The sequence below is a fragment of the Chlorocebus sabaeus genome, chromosome 7 (genome assembly GCF_047675955.1).
Source record: "Chlorocebus sabaeus isolate Y175 chromosome 7, mChlSab1.0.hap1, whole genome shotgun sequence".
Classification (NCBI taxonomy): Eukaryota; Metazoa; Chordata; class Mammalia; order Primates; family Cercopithecidae; genus Chlorocebus; species Chlorocebus sabaeus.
This window is the reverse complement of record NC_132910.1, coordinates 57,142,556-57,163,163: the sequence shown is the minus strand read 5'-3', so window position 1 is coordinate 57,163,163 and position 20,608 is coordinate 57,142,556. Positions and strand designations below refer to the sequence as shown.

At 36.7% G+C, this 20,608-nt stretch overlaps 1 protein-coding gene and 1 long non-coding RNA gene across 4 annotated transcripts in view; both read right to left on the bottom strand.

Moving 5' to 3' along the window:
- ARHGEF38 (Rho guanine nucleotide exchange factor 38) overlaps positions 1 to 20,338 on the bottom strand; it is a 124,155-nt gene extending 103,817 nt beyond the window's left edge. For 2 of the 3 annotated variants that reach the window (XM_007999441.3, XM_073017529.1), the window contains exon 1: positions 19,976 to 20,338. In XM_007999441.3, the coding sequence (XP_007997632.3) occupies positions 19,976 to 20,171 (196 nt within the window). In that variant the 5' untranslated portion in view covers positions 20,172 to 20,338. Of the gene's footprint in view, positions 1 to 3,134; positions 3,423 to 19,975 lie in introns of all 3 variants that reach the window. The other variant, XM_073017530.1, reaches the window with a different exon arrangement.
- LOC119621386 (uncharacterized) lies at positions 749 to 11,461 on the bottom strand. The gene is made up of 3 exons (XR_005237940.1): positions 11,407 to 11,461; positions 9,708 to 9,769; positions 749 to 1,085 (listed from the first exon to the last, which is right to left on the bottom strand). It is a non-coding gene; the product is annotated as an uncharacterized lncRNA (long non-coding RNA).
- Positions 20,339 to 20,608: the final 270 nt, after the last annotated feature.

Below are 20,608 nucleotides of genomic sequence, written 5' to 3'. Positions count from 1 at the left end.
ATCATTCTGTTTTTGTCTCTATGAATTTGACTACTATGTACCTCATATAAGTAGAGTCATACAGTATTTGTTATTTTGTGTCTGGCTTATTTCAGTTAGCAGAATGTACTCAAGGTTCATCTATGTTGTATCATTTTCCTCATGGTTCATTGATGTTGTATCAAGTTATCAGAATTTCCTTTCCTTTTAAGGCTGATGATACTCCATTGTGTATATATACCACAATATGGTTTGGCTGTGTCCCCACCCAAATCTCACGTTGAAAGGTAGATCCCATAATCCCTACGTATCATGGGAGGGACCTGGTGGGAGGTAATTGAACCATAAGGATGGTTACCCCTAGGCTGCTGTTCTTGGACAGTGAGTGAGTTCTCACAAGATCTGATGGTTTTACAAGGGACTTTGACCCCCTTTTCACTCATAGTTCCCCTTCCTGTCGCCATGAGAAGGATGTGTTTTCTTTCTCTTCTGCCATGACTGTAAGTTTCCTGAGGCCTCCCCAGCCCTGTGGAACTCTGAGTCAATTAAACCTCTTTCCTTTATAAATTACCCAGTCTCAGGTATGTCTTTATCAGCAGCATGAGAACAGACTAATACGTACTGTATTTTGTTTATAAATGTGTATATTCCCCCAAATTATTTTTGATATTAAAGCATTATACAGAATTACTGCAATTATATTTGATTATAATGTATTGTGAAAGCCTATAATAAGAGCAACCAGTTTCAAGAACTTTTTATTTACCAGTTTTTAAAATATGCATTATTTATTATCTTTCTCACAACTCTAAAAATGGGATATTACGCTAATTTTAGAGATGAAACTGAATACAGTGAGTGTATGTAAATATATCCAGTGATTCATAGAATATGCAGAAGAGCTGGGATTCAAATTTTATGTGCTTAGCTCCGAAGTCTGGGCTCTCTCTCTTCATTCCCTGCCTGGAACTGTTGTGATCATGGTACATTATGTTCTATGTAGTGGAATTTTGCTGAACAGAGAGGCACAGAGTTCAGTTCTGAGCAATGACACCCACTTCCTGTGTGACCTGGACCAAGTCATCTGGCTTCACGAAATTGCTTCACTGTAGAAGGAGAATAACAATAATAATTATATTAATGATAATAAAAGCTAACATTTTTGAGTGCAAACACTGAGTTTGTTTTGCATTTGCTCTTCAATCTTCACAAAAACACGGTAAGATGTATATATATTCCCTTCCTTTTACACATGCAGAAGCTGACACACACAGAGGTTAAGTAGTTTGCCCAAGGTCACACTACTGAAAGTAGCGGGCCAGGATTCAAACCTGAGCCAGTCTGGCTCCTGAACCTGGATGTTAACCACTGCTCACTGCTAGGAGGTTGTGAGAAGTGAGATAAAGCATGAAAATTGCTTAACTCAATGTCTGACACACCAGAAACCTCTCAAAAAATGTCAGTCATTGTTTTTATGACCATGATTTACTTGCCATTATTCTATATCTGGTTCTGAATGGCTGCACCTGCTTTCCCTCCTTTACTTTTCCTTGGAAATGTTCCAAGGGCAAGAGGGGAAATTGAGCATCTATCAGGAAATTGCCCTCCTTGGCTGGGAAAAGCAAAAACAGCAAAGACTGCTACGAAGTCGGTTCAACACCAGGCCTAATGTGCACTGCTATTATTCAGGCTGAATTCAAATGAGCTAGGGATATAGCCCAAGCATGTTGTTTGGCATAATGTAATAACATCTGAATTTTAAAAATCTGAATCTCTCCCATTTACCCCAAAGCTAAATCATCAATGCAAATAAGTTGCTGAGAATTCACTGAAAATGTGCTTTTCAAACAAGTTTAATGGGCAAGGAGATGATTAAATAGCTGTGTCCTGCTAAAGTACACAACTTATTATTACTTTTAAAATTCTAAGTCATTGTTTACTTAGATTAAGTTTCCCCTCTGATATTATTTTTCAATAACTACCAATAAATAATCCTGAATTTAGATTTTCTTAATTGTTTTGAAATCTTACTGATTTCTTAGTAAAGAAGAGTTGTAGTGAATAATTTCATATACCAAGCTTAAGGTTTTGTTTAATGCCTTACTTAACGACACTTGCCCTCACCCTAAAAATAATTTTCAGAAATATACACTTTTGTAAACAAAATGCAGTATGTATTAGTCTGTTCTCATGCTGCTAATAAAGACATACCTCGAGAATGTTGGAACATTCTCATACTCCCAACAACCGACCAGGCAGGCACACATACACCATTTGATACATACTTATTGAGGAACTTTCACAGTCATTTGACTGTGGAGAACACAAAGATAATATAACATAAGAACCTGGCCATTAACTAATACATAATTTCATCACAACACAAATATGTTTATGATTACATACAAATCAAAGAATATTAGAATTTGAAGCTAACGATTTTACAAATTCCATAGTCTTTGGAGTTAAAAAATCTTATATCTAATTTAATATTAATTTTTTAAATAATATATTGGTTATTGAGTTGATATTGTGCTTTGTGTTGTGTATACTATAATGAATAAATAACAGCTCTTATCATCAAGATATGTATAATCTAGAAGTAAAGACAGGGTATTAAAGTCATAAGATAAACCAACATTTTTCCATTCTCTCCCTAAAATACACAAACTGATGTCTATGTACTTCTCCACTTAACAATCAAGGGGTATATTTTTCAAGATTTAATTGTGTTCAACAACTGACCTCATTATGTCAGTTGTACTTCTTTGTAATTATATTACTTTAACTAAACTTACATAAATTAATGAAATATGAGAGTAAAACAGCATGTGTATGTTTCTGTGAAAACTGCTTTAATGTTTTGAAATAATTTTATAAAGTCAAGTTGCCAAAGCACTGCTGTTATATTAAGAGTTGAGTGAGACAAATCTAAAAGATTAAGAATTATTCCAGAAAGATTCTGCAAACAAATCACCTTGCATTTTAAAATATTGGTCAGTATTTAAAAACTGGTATAAATGGAGTACTTACTATTCAGCCATAAAAAAGAATAATATCCCATCATTTGCAACAACATGGATGGAACTGGAGGCCATTATGTTAAGTGAAATAAGTCAGACACAGAAAGACAAACCTTACATGTTCTCACTTACCTGTGGATGCTAAAAATTAAAACAATTGAACTCATGAAGATAGATCATAAAAGGATGGCAGGCCAGGTGCCTAATATCAGCACTTTCAGAGGCCAGCGCAGGAGGATCCCCTAAGGACCAATCTGACCAACATGGAGAAATCCTGTCTCTACTAAAAATACAAAATTAGCCGGGTGTCGTGGTGCATGCCTGTAATCCCAGCTACTCAGGAGGCTGAGGCAGGAGAATCGCTTGAACCCAGGAGGTGGAGGTTGCAGTGAGCCGAGATCCCGCCATTTGCACTCCAGCCTGGGGAACAAGAACGAAATTCCATCTCAAAAAAAAAAAGAAGAATGCTGCCGGAGGCTGGGAAGGGTAGTTTGGGGGAGATAGTGGAGGAAAGGGGGATGATTAATGGGTACAAAAAAATAGCAAAAATAAGTAAGGCCCAGTATTTGATAGCACAATAGGGTGACTATAATAAAAAATAATTTAATTGTACATTTCAAAATATCTAGAGAGTTTAATTAGATTATTTGTAACACAAAGGATAAATGCTTGAGGTGATTTATCCTGATGGAATTACTATGCCTTGCATGCCTGTATCAAAATATCTCATGTAACCCATAAATATATGCACCTACTTTGTACCCACAAAAATTTTAAAAAATTAAAACCGTAGTACACATATAATTATAATCACCTGTGACTCATGCAAGCATAGCACAGCCTGGATGTCAGTCCTACTGGAGAAGTGACAGAGTTGAAATCTGAAAGAGGCAGCACAAGGTGAAGAGAGATGCAAAAGTGTCATGAGCAAAAGAAATAGTGTATTTAAAGGCTTGGTGGCAAAAAAAAAAAAGATGTGAAAACAGCTCAGGGCAGCTGAAGTACAAGTGATAGAGGTTGTGAAAAGGGGATGAGTCTAGAGAAATTCTCAGGAGACAGATCTCGACAATGAGGAATTTTTTAATAAATGATGGGCATGATTAGATTATCTTAGCAAGATCACTTTGGCCTCCACAGAACTAGATTTGGGAAGACAGGGTGAGGAGCAAGCCTGTGAGTATTGAAGTGGCTCTTCGCCTGGACAGTCTAGTCACTAGGGGAAAGAAGGAGGGAGTTAAGTTTAGTCTAATTGCCAAGAAGATAGAAAGAACTGAACAGATCAAGAGAAATTGAAGAGGTGAAATTAGCATGAACTGGTGAGCAATCAATGCGGAGGGTAAAGGAGAAGTCAAAGCTGACTCTCAGATTTCTGACTTGTTAACTGGGTCACGGTGCCATTTAAAGAAATAGGGAACAATGGGAAAAGAGCAGGCAGAGGAGATAAGGTGATAAGTTCTGCTCAGCTCTATCTCATTATATTAAAAAAGGAAGCTAATTTCTAGAGAGAGTAAGTCTTCTACCTCAAGTAACAAAGCCAGAAATTGAGTTCAGAACTTCTGACCAACACTCCCTCCCTGCCTCTATCAATCCAATTCCCTTTCTACCCATATAGTGCAAACACCCACCCGTAATTCAATCTACGGTTTTATTCCAGACAGATCATTACGAACCCCCCAGATATGCCTATAAATGTTCTTTCATCCCTCTCCCTGCTGCCAATTTCATATCTGCCCCCATAAACCCAAAAAAACCTTGGCTTAGCATTGTGTTGAACCCTACCGACATAAGTTTCACACAGTAAAATCTTTTATCTTTTAAAATCAGTTTCAATGGAAATATGACCCACAGAAAGATGAATGGAGCAGCCTTCTGTGAAATAGGTTGAAAATAATTGCATGTCAGACAGGGTTTGGAGAGGAGCCAGTGAGGTATTAAGTGAAAATGTGGAGGAACAGACCCTCCACGACTCTGAATTTGAAAGCTCAAACACTGGGGCTGGGAATATTTTATCCTCATTGGAAGGGCATGTGATTTATTTCCTCTGACTGCTAATTGGCACAGAAAGTAGATTAGTGGATTTCAAGAAGGAATTAAACAAAGTTTACGTGTCTTGAAAAATACTTAAGTGGCATTGGTTTGAATTTACAGGCTCCAACAGTGACCAGCATAGCACAGACAGAGCAATTAGTAGTTAAATAAATGAGTGCTTCCAAAAATGTTTTTATTTAAAGTCTTTAGCAGAAGATGAGTGAAAAGGGGAAGATTCTGAGCCCTGAATAGAAGGGAAACTTGACTTGATAAAGGCCTCCCTGTATTCAATTATTCTCTTGTGATTGTTCTATTATTGAGAATGCAAAATTTTGGCTGGATAAGAAATACTGCTTTTATCCATTTGTTCTTTCATTCAGCTAATATTTATTGAGTGTTCATTGTGACGTGCATTGTTCTAGACCTGTGGTTCTTAATCTGGCAGTTGTACATCTCCCCCACCCCAGAGGATGTTTGGCAAGGTTTGGAGTCATTTTTTGGTTCTCACAGCTGGGGTCAGGGGTGGCTACCAGCACCTGGTAGTCATGCTTCTGCTAATATCGTACAATGCACAGGACCACTCCCCACAACAAAGAATTAGTAGCATAAATATTGAGAAATCCTGTTCTAGATGCTAGCAATAGAGCAATGAAAAAAAAAAAGAAAAAAGAGAGAAAAACCTCAGCCCTTATGAAACTTAAATTTTAATGATAGAAGAGAAACAATAAACCAGTTAATAAGGAAACATATAGCTACCAGATAGTGACAAGGCACTATGAAGAAAAATAAAGCAGGTGCTGCTGGTGGTTACTATTGTATAGAAAGGTCAAGAAGACCTCATTACTAAGGTGATTTTTGAGCAGAAGCTTAAAGAGAAGCAAGTCATGGTACAGTAGTGAAGGCTGATCCTATCATTGTTTTGTTTTGTGTTGTTTTTCTTCCAATACTGCATGAATTCAAGGTAAAGGTAAGTTTGAAATAATTTCTGGGAAAATTATCAGAGCATTCTTGCTTCCACACACCACTTTTTATCACTAAAACTTTTATATAGGTTTAGATGTAGAGGAATACAATTCTCCATTTTTTACCCATTTTAGAAAAATGAGAAACAGAGTTAGTTTTCCTTTCAATCAATTGAAACAGACTCTTTTAGTTCAACTTAGTTAATTATTGCAGGTCACAGGTTCCAAACACCATATACAAAACAATGATTGATGCATCAGTGTATGTATATACACACATATATTTTTCATAAGTGTGCATTATATATGCATATAGTATACACAGTGAATATATTAACATACTCTTTACTACACATGAGGTAATATGAGGGCAGAAAAGGTCATCAGGGTTTGAACATAAACATATAAATGTGGAAAAGGATATTTTGAAAATAAGATCAAATTATGATTTGAATTTTTTTTTGTTTTTCGTTTGCACACACTTATAAGAACGCATAGCAAAAAAGATATAGAATTTGAGCTTTTCTTATAGATTTAACTCATTCCAAAATCTTATTTGATTTATGATTCACTGAAAGAAAAATCTAACTACAATTGTATGATTCTTATGTTCTATATATAAAAAAACAAACACTTAAAAATGTTTGCTCACAACTGCAATTTAATGAAGCTTCATGTTTCTCAGAGTTGTTCTGCCTTTTTTCCAAGGATTCGTTTATTAAAAGCAATGTAATTTTACATCTTAAGTTAATATTTTACTTCTATGCAGAAATGCTCATAATAAAGAAGCAAAAGCATACTATGAGATTATAATTGCAGTATTTTAAAAATATTTAGTAAAGTTTTCAATAGTTTAAAAACAGTAGCACCATTGTAACACAATGACAATCCTAAATGTCTGATTGGAGTGGCATTAACAAGCTCTTCAAATGCTGAGTATTTCAAATATGTTATTTATAGTTTTAGATGTATAGATCTGGTTAACAGAAAGAAGGAAATGAGAAAATCACTCTACTTAGAATGTTTGATTATCTCAGAACAAAAATAATTTAATTTCTATATCTATATCTGGTTATGAAAATGTGATATTATGTTCAGAGGAATAACTTATCAGTTCTCCAGTACATGGGTAGATGTGATTTTTTTTTTATGCCCTTGCTAATGATGGCAGAATTTTAAAGGATGATTCAACAGAACATAGTATAGAGAAGAGAAATGTGAGACATGAGAAAAATGGATAAATAATTCCTTCAGCTGAGTTAGATTCATAACCAGGTGCTGTGACCCTGAAGCCAGAGAAGAGGTAATCAAGAGCTGGCTGAGATGGAATGAGCCACGGAGAAGGGCCTCCTTTATTCACCAGGACTTTCACCGCACAACTGCCACACCATCCATTGATTGTTTATTCATGTATTCATTTACTCACTCATTAACTCAACAAACATAGTAATTGAGTACATACCAACTTTTCTAGGCACTGTAGATATAAATATGCCTGTCTTCAAGAAGTTCAACTGAGAGAGACATTGTCATGTAAAAACCGACTATATGACATATAGAGAGGGCGTGAGACATGAATATCCTTTAGGGGTAATGACTGAGAAGGTTAGACATAGAAAGATGAGTCAGGGTTTATAAAACAACTGGGATGGGGGTGAGCCCTCCTAATCAAGTCATACCAGTCCAAAGTAGAACTGTCCTGCATGATGGAAACCAAAATAAAATTCTAAGCTCCCCAACCATCTGAATAAACCCCTCCTCTTGGTCAAGGGCATTGCAAAGTTAAACTGGAAAACTAGTTCAGGCCATGATGAGAAAGGGGAGTTGGAGATGCCTCATTATTCCCTCATCCCTGTTCGAATTCAGACACAGCTGACCAGCATTAACATTAAAACTGATCTGATGACCCACAGAACAGATTGTTTAAGTCTGGTAAGAAACATTTACAGTCTATTCTCTCTGAAGCCTGCTACCTGGGATCTTCATTTGTACGATAAAACCTTGGTCTCCACAACCCCTTATCTTAACTCTGACATTCTTTTCTATTGATTCCAGGTCTTTAGATAATAACTTAACCAATTGCCAACCAGAAAATCTTTGAATCTGCCTATGACCTGGAAGCCCCCAGTTGTCCCACCTTTCCTGACCCAAGCTTAAAATGTATAAAACCAAGTTGTAGGCTGACCACCTTGGGCACATGTTCTCGGGATCTCCTGAGGGCTGTGTCACAGGTCACTGGCCACTCATATTTGGCTCAGAATAAATATCTTCAAATATTTCACAGAGTTTGACTCTTTTCATTGACAAAAGTAACACTGTCCTCCAGGCCAGAGAAGAGACAGCGTCAAATTGGGAAAAGCCTTACCTTCCATTTTAATGCTGCAAACCAGGGGCCACCAAACTTTTTAATTATTTTTTATTGTGGCAAAATATTCATGACATAAAATTTACCATGTTAACTACTTTTAAGTAAACAGTTCAGTAGCATTAAATACATTCACATTATTGTGCAATCATTAGAACTTTTTCATCTTCCCAAATTGAAATTCTACCCATTAAACAATAACTCCCCATTTCCTGCTTCCCCCAACCCCTGGAAACCACCATTCTACTTTTTGTCCCTATGAATTTGACTACTCTATGTACCACATATAAGGAGAATCACATAGTGTTTGTCCTTTTGTGCCTAGCTTATTTTAGTTAGCACAATGTCTTTGATGATCATCCATGTAGTAGCGTGTCAGAATTTCATTGCAAATGTTTTTATTGTGTCAGTTAAACTGTTCTGTGTATATACCTCTAATATATGTATAGTATTAATGTATCGTACACACTATGAAGCATACAAACAATAAATATTTTCAAAGAGCAATACTGAAAAACAAACTTATTTTTTTCTTTGCACAATAGATTGTCTGTAAAATCTCCTGGGGTTTATATATTCCCCTCTTTGGGTACTGCTGCTAGCTATAGAAAAATGAAAAGCAATGAAGAGTGTTAAGCAAAGGAGCCATATCGTCTGACACTCTGACCCAGTCTTTCACCAAGCACCCTAATCCAAGTAAGTACTCTGTAGTTAGTGATGACAAGGAGTTTTCGAAGACTAGATAATTCCGATAATCAGTTTTGTTTTTTAGAGTAGAATATTTTAGTGATTCTGTGAAGTATAGACCTTATTCAATGCAAGTGTATATCTTTCTAATTTCCAAGCATATAGAACATTTTGTTGAGAAGCATAAAATAACACAGCTACTGAAAAATACTTGTTGGTCACTGTTCACTTCAAGATTGCAGATGAATGTATTGGCAGAACTTACGGTTCTCCTGATGCTTGTGAGTATTGTTCAAAGGTTTATTAAAATCAGTTGATTTCTTAAGAGCAAACCACAAAACAGGTACTACTACTAAAAACTAAGGTTAGAACAGGAAAATTGCATGATAGTTGAAAAAGCACTGACTTTGGAGCCAAGCAGACCTCAGGAAAACTCTCACTTCACCAGTTACTATTAATAGCTATGTGACCACTGGGAAAATGCCTATACCTCTCTTAACCTCTGTTTTATCATCTATAAATATATGGCAATAACTTATTTGCAAAGTTGCTAAGAGCGTGAAATGACGTACTGCACCCAAGTGCCTACTACAGATGTTCAGTTGGTGTTTGTACCTGCTCTTCCATTTAGAAATCCCCAAACACAAAAACTAGTATTATTACCTTGTCCTATGTATGAGGACCAGCATAATCCCTCTGCTGGAATGCCTTCTGCCCTAAAAGTCCTAACTGGATTTCAAGAGTCAGATTTCAATGTATTTTCTTTTGGCATTTCAGAGGTACAATTAAGTTCTTTCTTATCATAGCTCCTGTATTGCTTTATTTATGTCTCTAATAGTAATAACCACTTAATATGTGATGGATGCCATGTTAGCACCAGTTCCCCTTAAAGGAAGGGATAAATTATTATTTCAGCTGCCAGGAGTACAACCAGCAGATGAGTTATCCCAGATGAGAGCACCTCTCAGGTCATGCCCTTTCCCAAGATAGCCACATCCCCAAACATAAAGTGTGATACAAGGGCCCAGGTCCTTCACAACACTGGGGACAACTCCAAAAAATCATCCGTCTTTAGAACTCCCTTCAGAGTTGGTTAAAGCTTCCAATGAGACCACATCACAGCTTGGCCTCTCCCTCTGCCCAGGCTTATGTCCTTCCCGTTTCTTCCCCAGGTGGTGGTCCAAGAATGTTTCCTAGTAACTCCCCTCCACCGTAATCTCTAGTTCAGAATTTGCAACTCGGAAACCCAATTTGCAGTATACTTCAGGCATTTATTATGTTACTACAATAATTTGTTCACAGCCTGTCTCACTCAATGGGCTGGGTGTGCTTCTGATATTTAAAAAAATATTCTTAGGATCTAGTCATACCTGGCACATGTGAATACCTAGCAAATATTTGTTGAATAAATTCATTTAAAAAGAGATCCTATTTTTCTTGGTCAGGAAACTCTATCCTCTTCTTTAATTAAATGTATTTATTTATAATCTTTCTTTACAGGAAAAGAATGTAAAGATAGTTAACTGAAAGTTAACTATCATTACACAGTGGGAAAGTGAGAATGACAGAATTGTAAAAGCAAGTATGTCATAAAGATCAATATAGTTGTAATTATTCATTGGATATTATAAAGTCATTCAATAAAAAGTCATTGAGCAGAATAACTGTATACCAGGCATTGCTTAAATGCTAAGTCTTTTTCTCCAAGGAGAGTTATATTCAATTGACAGCAAAAGCCAAAAATAGAATAAAGCAGTATAATTTAATAGAGTAATAGGTAGTATGAAAGCCACTGAGGGGGATCAGAACACGCCATCCCTAAATATGCCACTTTGGGATATTGATTATTTTGAGCTGGAGATGATCAATAGCAGATGCAGGAAGGGCTCTCTGCCTTTTCCTTTTTTACTTAAAAGCAGAGTGTAAGTTTACCATGAGAAAAGTGCCCTCCCTGTATCACCAAGAAGGGAATATTCTTATCATCACAGACAGGGAGTTGACACAGAGATGAGCCTACACAAACAAATCTTACAAAAATAACCCTTATCTTCCATTAGTTTCTCCCATGTATTTCCTAGTCACTTTTCCACAATTTCTTTCCCCAACCCTAAACTCTTTTACTTTGGCTTTATCATATCTCCACAATTTATGACTCTGTTAAAATGTTATATAAACCCCTAGGTCTAACTGCTTCTTTGAGGTTTTTACCTCTTTCTTTCTACAAAGCCCACAATGACACATAAAAATATTAACCTCAAGTAAAATTTGTATGCTTTTTCTTTTGTTAGCATGTCTTTTGTCTGTACAATTCACAGGTCCTAGTCACAGAATTTAAGAGGATAGAGGAAAAGTATTTCCTCACCTACATCACTTTAGGTCGGATGGTCAGGGAGGGACTCCCAAAAAGGGTGAACAGATACTTCAGTGATAAAAATCCACACTTGCAGAGATATGGGGAAAGAAACTTCTATTTTATTTTATTATGTCATTTATTTATTTATTTATTTGTTTATTTGTTTATTTATTTATTTTATTTTTTGAGACTCCAGGCTGGAGTGCAGTGGCACGATCTCAGCTCACTGCAACTTCTGCCTCCCAGGTTCAAGTGATTCTTGTGCCTCAGCCTCCTGAGTAGCTGGGATTATAGGCATGCACCACCACCCAGCCAATTTTTTTTTTTTTTCTTAGTAGAGACAGGGTCTCACCATGTTGCCCAGGCTGGTCTCAAACTCCTGGGCTCAAGCAATAGACCCACCTTGGCCACTCAAAGTGCTGGGATTATAGGCACGAGCCACCAGACCCTGCCTATATGGGAAAGAAACTTTTTGACAGACAAAATAGCTAATATAAAGGTCAGGGAACAAAACCAAATTTGACCCTAAGTTCCCAGCAGCTAAATATAGTAAATGGCTTGTTTTTATCTGGGAGGGTATATGTTTTTATTCTTAAGAAGAGTCAACTTTCCATTGAATAAAGTCTGAATGGCACTGAGAGAGGTAAACAATGTCTTCATCAACCATTTCACAACACACACAGAAGGAGAAATCTGTGATGGCTTTTTGTAGGGACATTGGAGACCTAACATTAAGAAGCATTCAGGAAAGACAGTTTCTGTGAGGTGCTATAATGACTCACAATACTTAGAGTAGTAGCTAGATGACACGACCTTTAAGTTTTCTTCTTTAAGTAAGAATTGTATGTCAGTCTAAGATTGAATTCTCTATCGGGGGCTTCAATGCAGGTATCTTAGAGTATTCATTTGTACTCTGATTCATTAATCAAGAAAAACATTGTTCAGAAAACCTTGGACAAAGGCTTTTAATCATAGCACTCTACGTTCCTGCTGCATTTAAGTTATGACTCACAATTTAAGATGACTTTATAGAATTCTACTGAAATATCACCTACCCAGATAAAAAGTTGCTTGTTTCCCCCATACAACTCCATTCTTTTCATTTGCAAATGTATTCCCTCCTCTCATTGCTGCAGAATAGGACTCTCAGTTATTCTGATAGATATTAAGTTTTATTGAGATGCAAATAAATGACAACAGGCATAAAATTAAAGAAAGATGAGTTTCAGTGTCAAGATACTCAATGAAGCAGGAAATGGAGATCATTAAGCTATTACTATAAGACAGGTTTGCTTAACCTACCTTTGTAATTTTGTTCCCTGACAACTAAACAAAAAATGTATTTATTAAACAGTGACACTCTGGCAGGGACATGCCACTATAAGTCAAAAGAAAGAATATATATTCCAAAGTGAAAAACAGCAAGGTAAGTTTTATTATGGTAGCGGAGAAATGTCATCACATTACAAAACATGTGCTGCAACCATCAAATGGCTTTGACTTCTTAGTAAATCATACGTATAAAATACCTACTGAGTCAACTAATTAAATTCATTCTATTTTGCAAATATTTCAAGCATGTGACATCTCAAACCCAAGGCCTACCACCTGTTTTTCTCAATGATAAAATCAGAACTGAAGAGATGAGATGTTGGGATTCAGTAACAGTGTGTGTGACAGTGTCTGGCTAGCATAGTTCCTAGCAGATGACATAACATTAATACTCAATCTCTCCCTTCCCTTGCCTTCCCTTTTACTTTCACAACCTAGTGTAGAAGGGTTATATCCTGAAATAAATTATAGTCAAAAACCACACATAGCTGCCTCCTTTGTGGGACCTGCAGCAAGGATACAGATAGAGGCCAACATACCAAATCTACATATTCAAAAGTTATAAATCAAGCTGGCAAACTATTAAATAAAATGTGATATATCCTTCTGTCTTGATAAATATATTTTATAACAACCTGAAAGGCCAATTTCTAATTTAGATTTCTCATATCCCTCAGAGTTTTATGCCAAAATTTGGCAGGGGGCCATGGGACACATGCATTCCTACCCAGCCTTGAGGCTTGAACCCCCTACTCTTCTCTCTACCAGCTTTCCCACCCAGAGGAACCTGGTAGGCATGGTCTGAACACTCCAGCATGATTCAGCTCCAGAAACACCTCCATAATCATTGTCCCTTAGGCCTAAGAGCATGAACACCAGCAACCACAGTCTGCCCTTGAAAACATGGGATAAGAAGAGGTCCAAGCAAATGTTGGAGCCAGTACTGAGACCTGTTGAACAGAAAATTCCACAGTCTCAGATACAGTCTAGAAGTGAAGGTAGGACTCCCAAATAAGTCATAACTTTGAGTCTTGACTGTTTCTAAGAATGATATTGTTTATAAATTTAGCAACTCTTGCAATAATTTTACTTTTATCAAGAAATCAATATTCACAAAGGTACTGATGCTAACATGATTATGGCATCAAGAAAAAGTAATTATATAAACAGAGATTTTTTTTTTCTTTTCCTGTGTCAACAGAAACAAAGATGAATGTAGCTTGGGTGCTTTTCTCCCATCTTTTCTCCAACTATATTACTATTTTAAGGTATATTTCTATTCATGCTTGCTGCTTGCTTGGTTTCTATCTATCTCTCCCCTTCTCTCTCTCCTTCCTTTCTTTCATTCCTTCTTCCACTTGGTGTCTCATTTTGATAAACCCGTAATTTTTATAAACAAACAAACAAAGCACAACTAGAAATTGTGTTTGCTACTTTTAAGAAAATTACGCCTAAAGTCATATCAGTCAAACATAGGAAGAAATTTGCCCATCACAATGTGGTAGTAGTAGAATAGCTCAATTTCTATGACTCAATTTCTGTGACTCACACATTATTTGACACAAATGGTCCTTCTAAAAACTGCAAGATGCCTCTACTGAAACAAAAAGGAAAGTAAAATACCATGCTTTACACTGGTTTCTATGCCTGAAGTAAGACAAAAGTTACTGAGTTTTTAAAGCGTCTTGCCTTTTAGAAAGATTCGCCCTTCAAACTATGACACACATCTATTTGTACTGGTGTCACATTACTGATTCAAATACTTCCCATTTCACTATAGAGTGTATGAAGGCAGATACAGGGGAAGGAGCTACTCACTAATCAAAGAACAGACACGAACAAAAAGGGTTTATAGCACTGGGATAGAAACAAGCACAGGAAGCTGGACAATTTGTTTTACTCCATTCTTCATTTGGCCTTGAACAAAACTCAGCAAGTCTTCCCGTGTTAATTTCTGCTTCCTGACAGACTGTCTATATTCTTAAAAAACATTTTAAATTAAATGGCCTCATAATCTTACCGAGTCTAATTTATTATTTGAGCCCCTTGTCCCCACATGGCACAATACGTTATTTCGTATAAAGTTCACACAGTAGGGTGGTTCATCTTTAGCACCATAGTAAGACAACTTTGGGCATCATAAAGATAATCGTTCTTAATGAGAATGATACAATAGCCTTTGCAAAAATAGAAGGTACCACAGACCCACCATGAAATGGAGAAGTAATTTTTGCCTTGTGTTACCAGCAGTGGTAATGGGTAATAGCATTTTACCCATATATTCTCACCTTTTCATCTGGTGTTGGATAAACAAAAATATGCATTGGTCAGAAAATTAAAAAGAAGTTTAGTGTGGCCAAAGAGGATAAAGGTGATCGACCCATCTTGGTTGGTTTGGGCTGCTGTAACAAATATTATTGGAGACCGGGTGGCTTAAGCTTACCAAACATTTATTTTTCACAGTTCTGGAGGCTGGAAAATCCAGAATCAAGTTGATCTTGTTCCTAATGCAGCAGATCTTATTCCTGCTGAGAGCCCACTTCCTGGTTTGCACATTGCCACCTTCTTATATCCTGACATGGCTGAGAGCAGAGAGAAGCAAGCTCTCCCTTGTCTTTTTTTTTTTTTTTTTAAGGGACACTAATCCCATTCACAAAAGCTTTACCCTTAATACCTAATTACCTCCCAAGACCCCACCTCCTAATACTGTCACATTGGGGATTAGGTTTCACATAGGAATTTTAGAGGAACACAAACATTCAGTCCATAGTAGCCATACTGAGAGGACACCTATAATGTCAGTGACATAATTCATATATGGTTTTCAGAAAAGACTCCTGAATGTTAGTAAACTTTTGTTCTTTTTGTTCTTTAAATTTTATAGTAACTTTCAATAAAAAGTCTAATCATTGCAAAAAAAAGTGTCTCAAGTACACACATGAACACACACACGTACAAACACGTATATCTATATCTACATACTAGATATATATACACACACACACACATCTGCATATGCACATATACACTTCTGTATAACTATTTAAATTGGGCATATTTCAAATGTAGAGGTCATGTATATAAGTATTTATGAAACCTTTTCTGAGTTTTTACAACTCAACCACTAAATTTCTTGTATTTAGGTAATTTCTATGGCTCCCAGTAGAATGGAAATGAGAAATTGAGCTAGTGGAAGCTAAGTTGGCTCTGGTTACAAATAGAAGAGGAATACTTGAAATATGGTTGTTGTGTGCTCTGAAAGGTCGAGTTGGGAATGAAACAGGCTTCCACTGGGAATTACTTATTATACAAATTCTGTACATTTTAATCTCTGATGTTCATTTAACTGAAGAATCATCTTTCTGATAGAAACATGTGTCCCCACATATTTAGATACATACAGTGGCTCTTATTTCAGGCCTTGGTGCCTTTCTTCACAGCAGTTTCCTGCTTGGGCCTGATCATTCAAGTCATTCATTCTATTTAACAGTTACTGAGCGTTTACTGTATTCTGGGCTGCTGAGATGAAACAGTTAACAAGACAGATAGGGTTTCTTTCATGGTGTATGGGAGAGGAGGGAGAGAAAAGGGAGGGGAACGACAGTCAATAACAGGTGATAAACAAGGAAACAAAACAATTTCAGACAGAGCTAAATCCAGTGAAGAGGTTAAAATGTCCTTCTCCTTTCTGTACCTTCCCTCATCCCTATCCTTATCATCCCTTAGAAACACCATTTTCTGACAACCTCCTTCATGCAGTCCTGAATAGACCATTTCCTCCTTTTGTGGACGCACTGATCCCACCTCCACTTCTATCGTGCCACTTTATTGCATTTATTTGTTTACCTGTCTTATCTTTCCCAACCAGACTTTGAGCCTCTTTGGAGTAAAGGTCAGACATGTTTTCTTAATGATTTTGTAGTTGTAATTCCTGGCACATATTCTGTTTTTCCTCTTCATTTTAACCCTCAAGACACAGCATATAAAACATTCAATAAATGTCAATTTACCAAACATGTATGATTTTATAATTTGTATTTTTTCCAATGTATCAAGGGCCTGGAGAAAAATTAATTTCAAAGAACAAGTTATAACATATTCAATAAATGCTAGTCAACTGAATTAATCTGTTCAAGGAGTAAAGGAGCCTAAGGGTAGCCTTTCTATTATTGTACAACTCGAGGCTTAGTAGGAATGACTATGTTGATGTGATCACAATCTTCTGCAAAGGTTTTAGTATGTCCTCATTGGAGCCATGTTCTATCGTTTTAATTCAGCCAGTGTACCATTTTAAAAATTGTTATTACAACTTAAGTTTCATGCTATTAAAGTGATATGGGAAATTGAATTGAGCAGATAGACTATGTATTATGAGTTAAAAGACAAGCTCAAGAACACCAGAGAAAGATCTTACGTTTTCCAGAACCCCGATAACTTGCTTCCCCAGAGAGTTAGGACAGTGAATTTTACTCAAGTAATACAGCATTGAAGGACAACCAATTAAATAACTAATTAAATAACCAGCTAAATAATTTGAGGAATGTGGTGTTGCCAGAAATTCCAGTATTTGAAAGCACTCTTTGACCTCACAAGGGCTTTAGGCCATCTATCCGAGGGCTCTAACCATTCCAGGTGTTTATTCAGTGCCTCCCAGGGACTACCGGTTCCAAGAAAGGGAAAGGAAAAGCCCTTGCATTTGAATAATAAAGAGTTTCTTAAGGTGATTTAGGACTTATCTGCATAATAATGGGTATTATACAGGCCACAGAACAAACACACAGAACTGATTGCTTTGAACATTAATGAGAAAATGCCTTCCCTTGTTGCCAAAGCTGTTCTAGTTGAACCATGCTAAAAGCTCTATTAGGCATTCAATAATCAGACTTGGGTTTTTTTAAGGGTTACATTTTTAAAATGTTACTTATCAGGAGGCCAGTCTATCTTTACGGCTTATGTGCTCCTCTATACTTCTTGGTGATTTTTCTCAAGCACAGACTAGAAGTATGTGTTAACTCCTGAGTTTTGCCTTCCACCTTCAAAGACTCCAACAGAGCACAGGAAAGCCACAAATCAAATGAGGTGCGTAAGAAGCCTGAGGTCTTCCGCAAAGTAACCAACCCATGTCTGCTCTATTGTGTGGTCATAGACTTATTGTTTTAGGTAAATTTAGTAAGCAAAAATTTGTCAGTAGCAAAAATTATTTTCTATTTTTGTTTTGCTAATAGAGACTCTGATAGTTGCTGAATTAGTGAAACTCAGACAGAAAAAAACATGTCATTAGGGATAAAGCAATGGGCTTTTCCTGAATTTTAGATGTGGTCTCTTTATCAAAGGACAAGAAAGAATTGAAAAAGAGAAATAAGTTATACAAACTTCGATTAATATTGGGCAAGTTCTGTTTTATCATTATGGTAGCCATTATTCCTAAAATTTGTCTGCCAGTATACTAGATGTTTTATGTAATTATCTAATTTCAATCTCCCGACAACACTATGTGGCAAGTATCATTAGTCCCACCTTCACAGACAGGAAAATTGAGGCTCAGATATTTAAAGTAATTTGCTGAAGTTCTATTTGGTAGTAAGTTGAAGAACCAGGATTAGAAACTAAATGTGTACGATTTTAAATTCTCATGGTACCTATTCATCATGAAATACTACATAGCCATAAGAAAGAACAAAATCATGTCCTTTGCAGCAACATGGATACAACTGGAGGTCATTATCCTAAGCAAATTAATGCCGGAACAGAAAACCAAATACTGCATGTTCTCACTTATGAGTGAGAGCTAACCATTAGACATACATGGACATAAAGGTGGCAACAATAGATACTGGGGACTACTGGAGTGGGGAGAAAGGCAAAGGCTGAAAAACTACCTACTGGGTTCTATGCTCAGTACCCAGGTGATGAGATCATTTGTACCACAAATCGCAGCATCACACAAAATACCCATGTAACAAACACATACATATACCCCCTGAATCTAAAATAAAAGTTGAAATTTTAAGACATCCATTCTCTCCAATGTATCCGTTGCCTTGAGAAAAATTAATTTCAAAGATTAAACAACACCCTCCCTCATTAAAAAAAAAAAAAGTGTTTGAGGATAAGTTTGATGCTGTGCTTTAGTCCTGAACTACCAGTACTTTCTAAAATTTTTAAACATTAACTTATAGTAATAATTTTTAGATTTAGTTTAAATGCATTTAATGTAACTTATTTAACTTAATTAATTTGCATAACTAAATCTAAGCTCATATTTGTGGAAAGAGATTTGTAAATATAAGCATATCCTATCGGTCTTTCTGACCTCATCATAAATTTTAAATACAAAATGACAGCTCATGGTGGGATGATGAGAGTTCAAACACACCTTGTGCTAAAAGCAGGAGAGGCAAGTTCTGGAGGACCACATAACAGGTACTGAAGAGAAGACATAAAATGCTGTCCAATATCAACATCAAAATGAAGTTTTACTAGAAAAAAATGACCTTCAGGAAACAGAGGAGAGAAAGAAAGGATAGATAGGACAGGATATAGATTAAGGCCCTGAAACAAATGATGTGCTATTATAACTGTGCCAAATTATCTTAGTACCATCACAAAATAAACTGAAGTTATTTCCTCAAATATCATTCAGAAATAAACCTCCTAAACATTTCTTACCTTTTGAGTATTATTCAATTTACTCAAAGGAAATGATCACCTAAGTGAATTTCAGCAAATCTTGTTATACCATCTCTCTGATTATAATATTCCTTCTTTTTCATAGACATGATTATAGTTTCATGCCCCTATTTAAGACAACCACAATCACAGTTCAGTATAATTACCTAGATAGAGCTCATGGTGTAATATCACATATCTACTCATTGAGATAAACAATCTTTTGTAGGTTTCTAAATTATTTGCTTTCTAGTGTTTCCCACTTCTTAAGTTGGGTAGAGAAGGGAGAAGAAAAGAAGAAGGTAGAAGAAAAATGATTACCCTCACCAGGAAAAAAAAAGAACACCCCAGCAATATTAAGAGTAATTGAGAATTGACTCTTTAACATTGAATCACATAATAAAAAATTTTTCCTATAATTTACAGGTCACATTTACTTTCATCTTCTTATTTTGTGGGAAGGAGAGGTGGTATTTGATTTTCTCCTCTGCCTTGTGTGTTTTCTTTGCAAATGGAAACGTAGCAGAAATGGAGCAGGGAGTGCAGTAACTGGGACAATTGATTTCTGTTTGGTTACCTTGTAATTTCTGGTTGTATTCGGTCCTGTCAGATTGGCTCCTCCTCAAGGTGCCAGAGTGGTCCCCAGAAACACTGCTCTCAACCACAGTGTCAGTCTTCCTTCTCTCCAACATATAGAGTCTGGACCTCAGGAAGGCCAGATTCTTTTTCTTGGTGACCATATTTTCTTTCCCAGTGGCTTCTTTGGGCTCCATATGAGGCAAAGACAAGCTTTAGAGGCTTGCAGGCAATGACTGGTTGCTAAGGCGCCTCAGGGTGAGGGTTAAAGCCACTAGAATGACGAGTTTATCTGCCCCCTTCTAACTAAACTGCTTCACTCCAGGGTTACCTGGCTGTGACTGCCACCACCTCTACGAAGTCCCAGAGCTCCACCCACATGAGGTCATTCTTTTTTAAACCTAGAATCCAACAGGGGAAGCTGCCACCTGTTACCTGAGAGACTTGCAGCACAGAGCTAGGCAAAGCAGGGACTGCGCTGTCACATGCTACTGAAGCAAACAAAAATCCTATTGTGTGGGGTGAGGGGTGGGGAAAAAGGAAAGTGAACAAGGTGAGGCAGTGAGGAAGGAAGTACACGTTAGCATAACCCGCCGTTTATGGGTTTAATGTGTGCCCATGGGTGTGTGCAGGT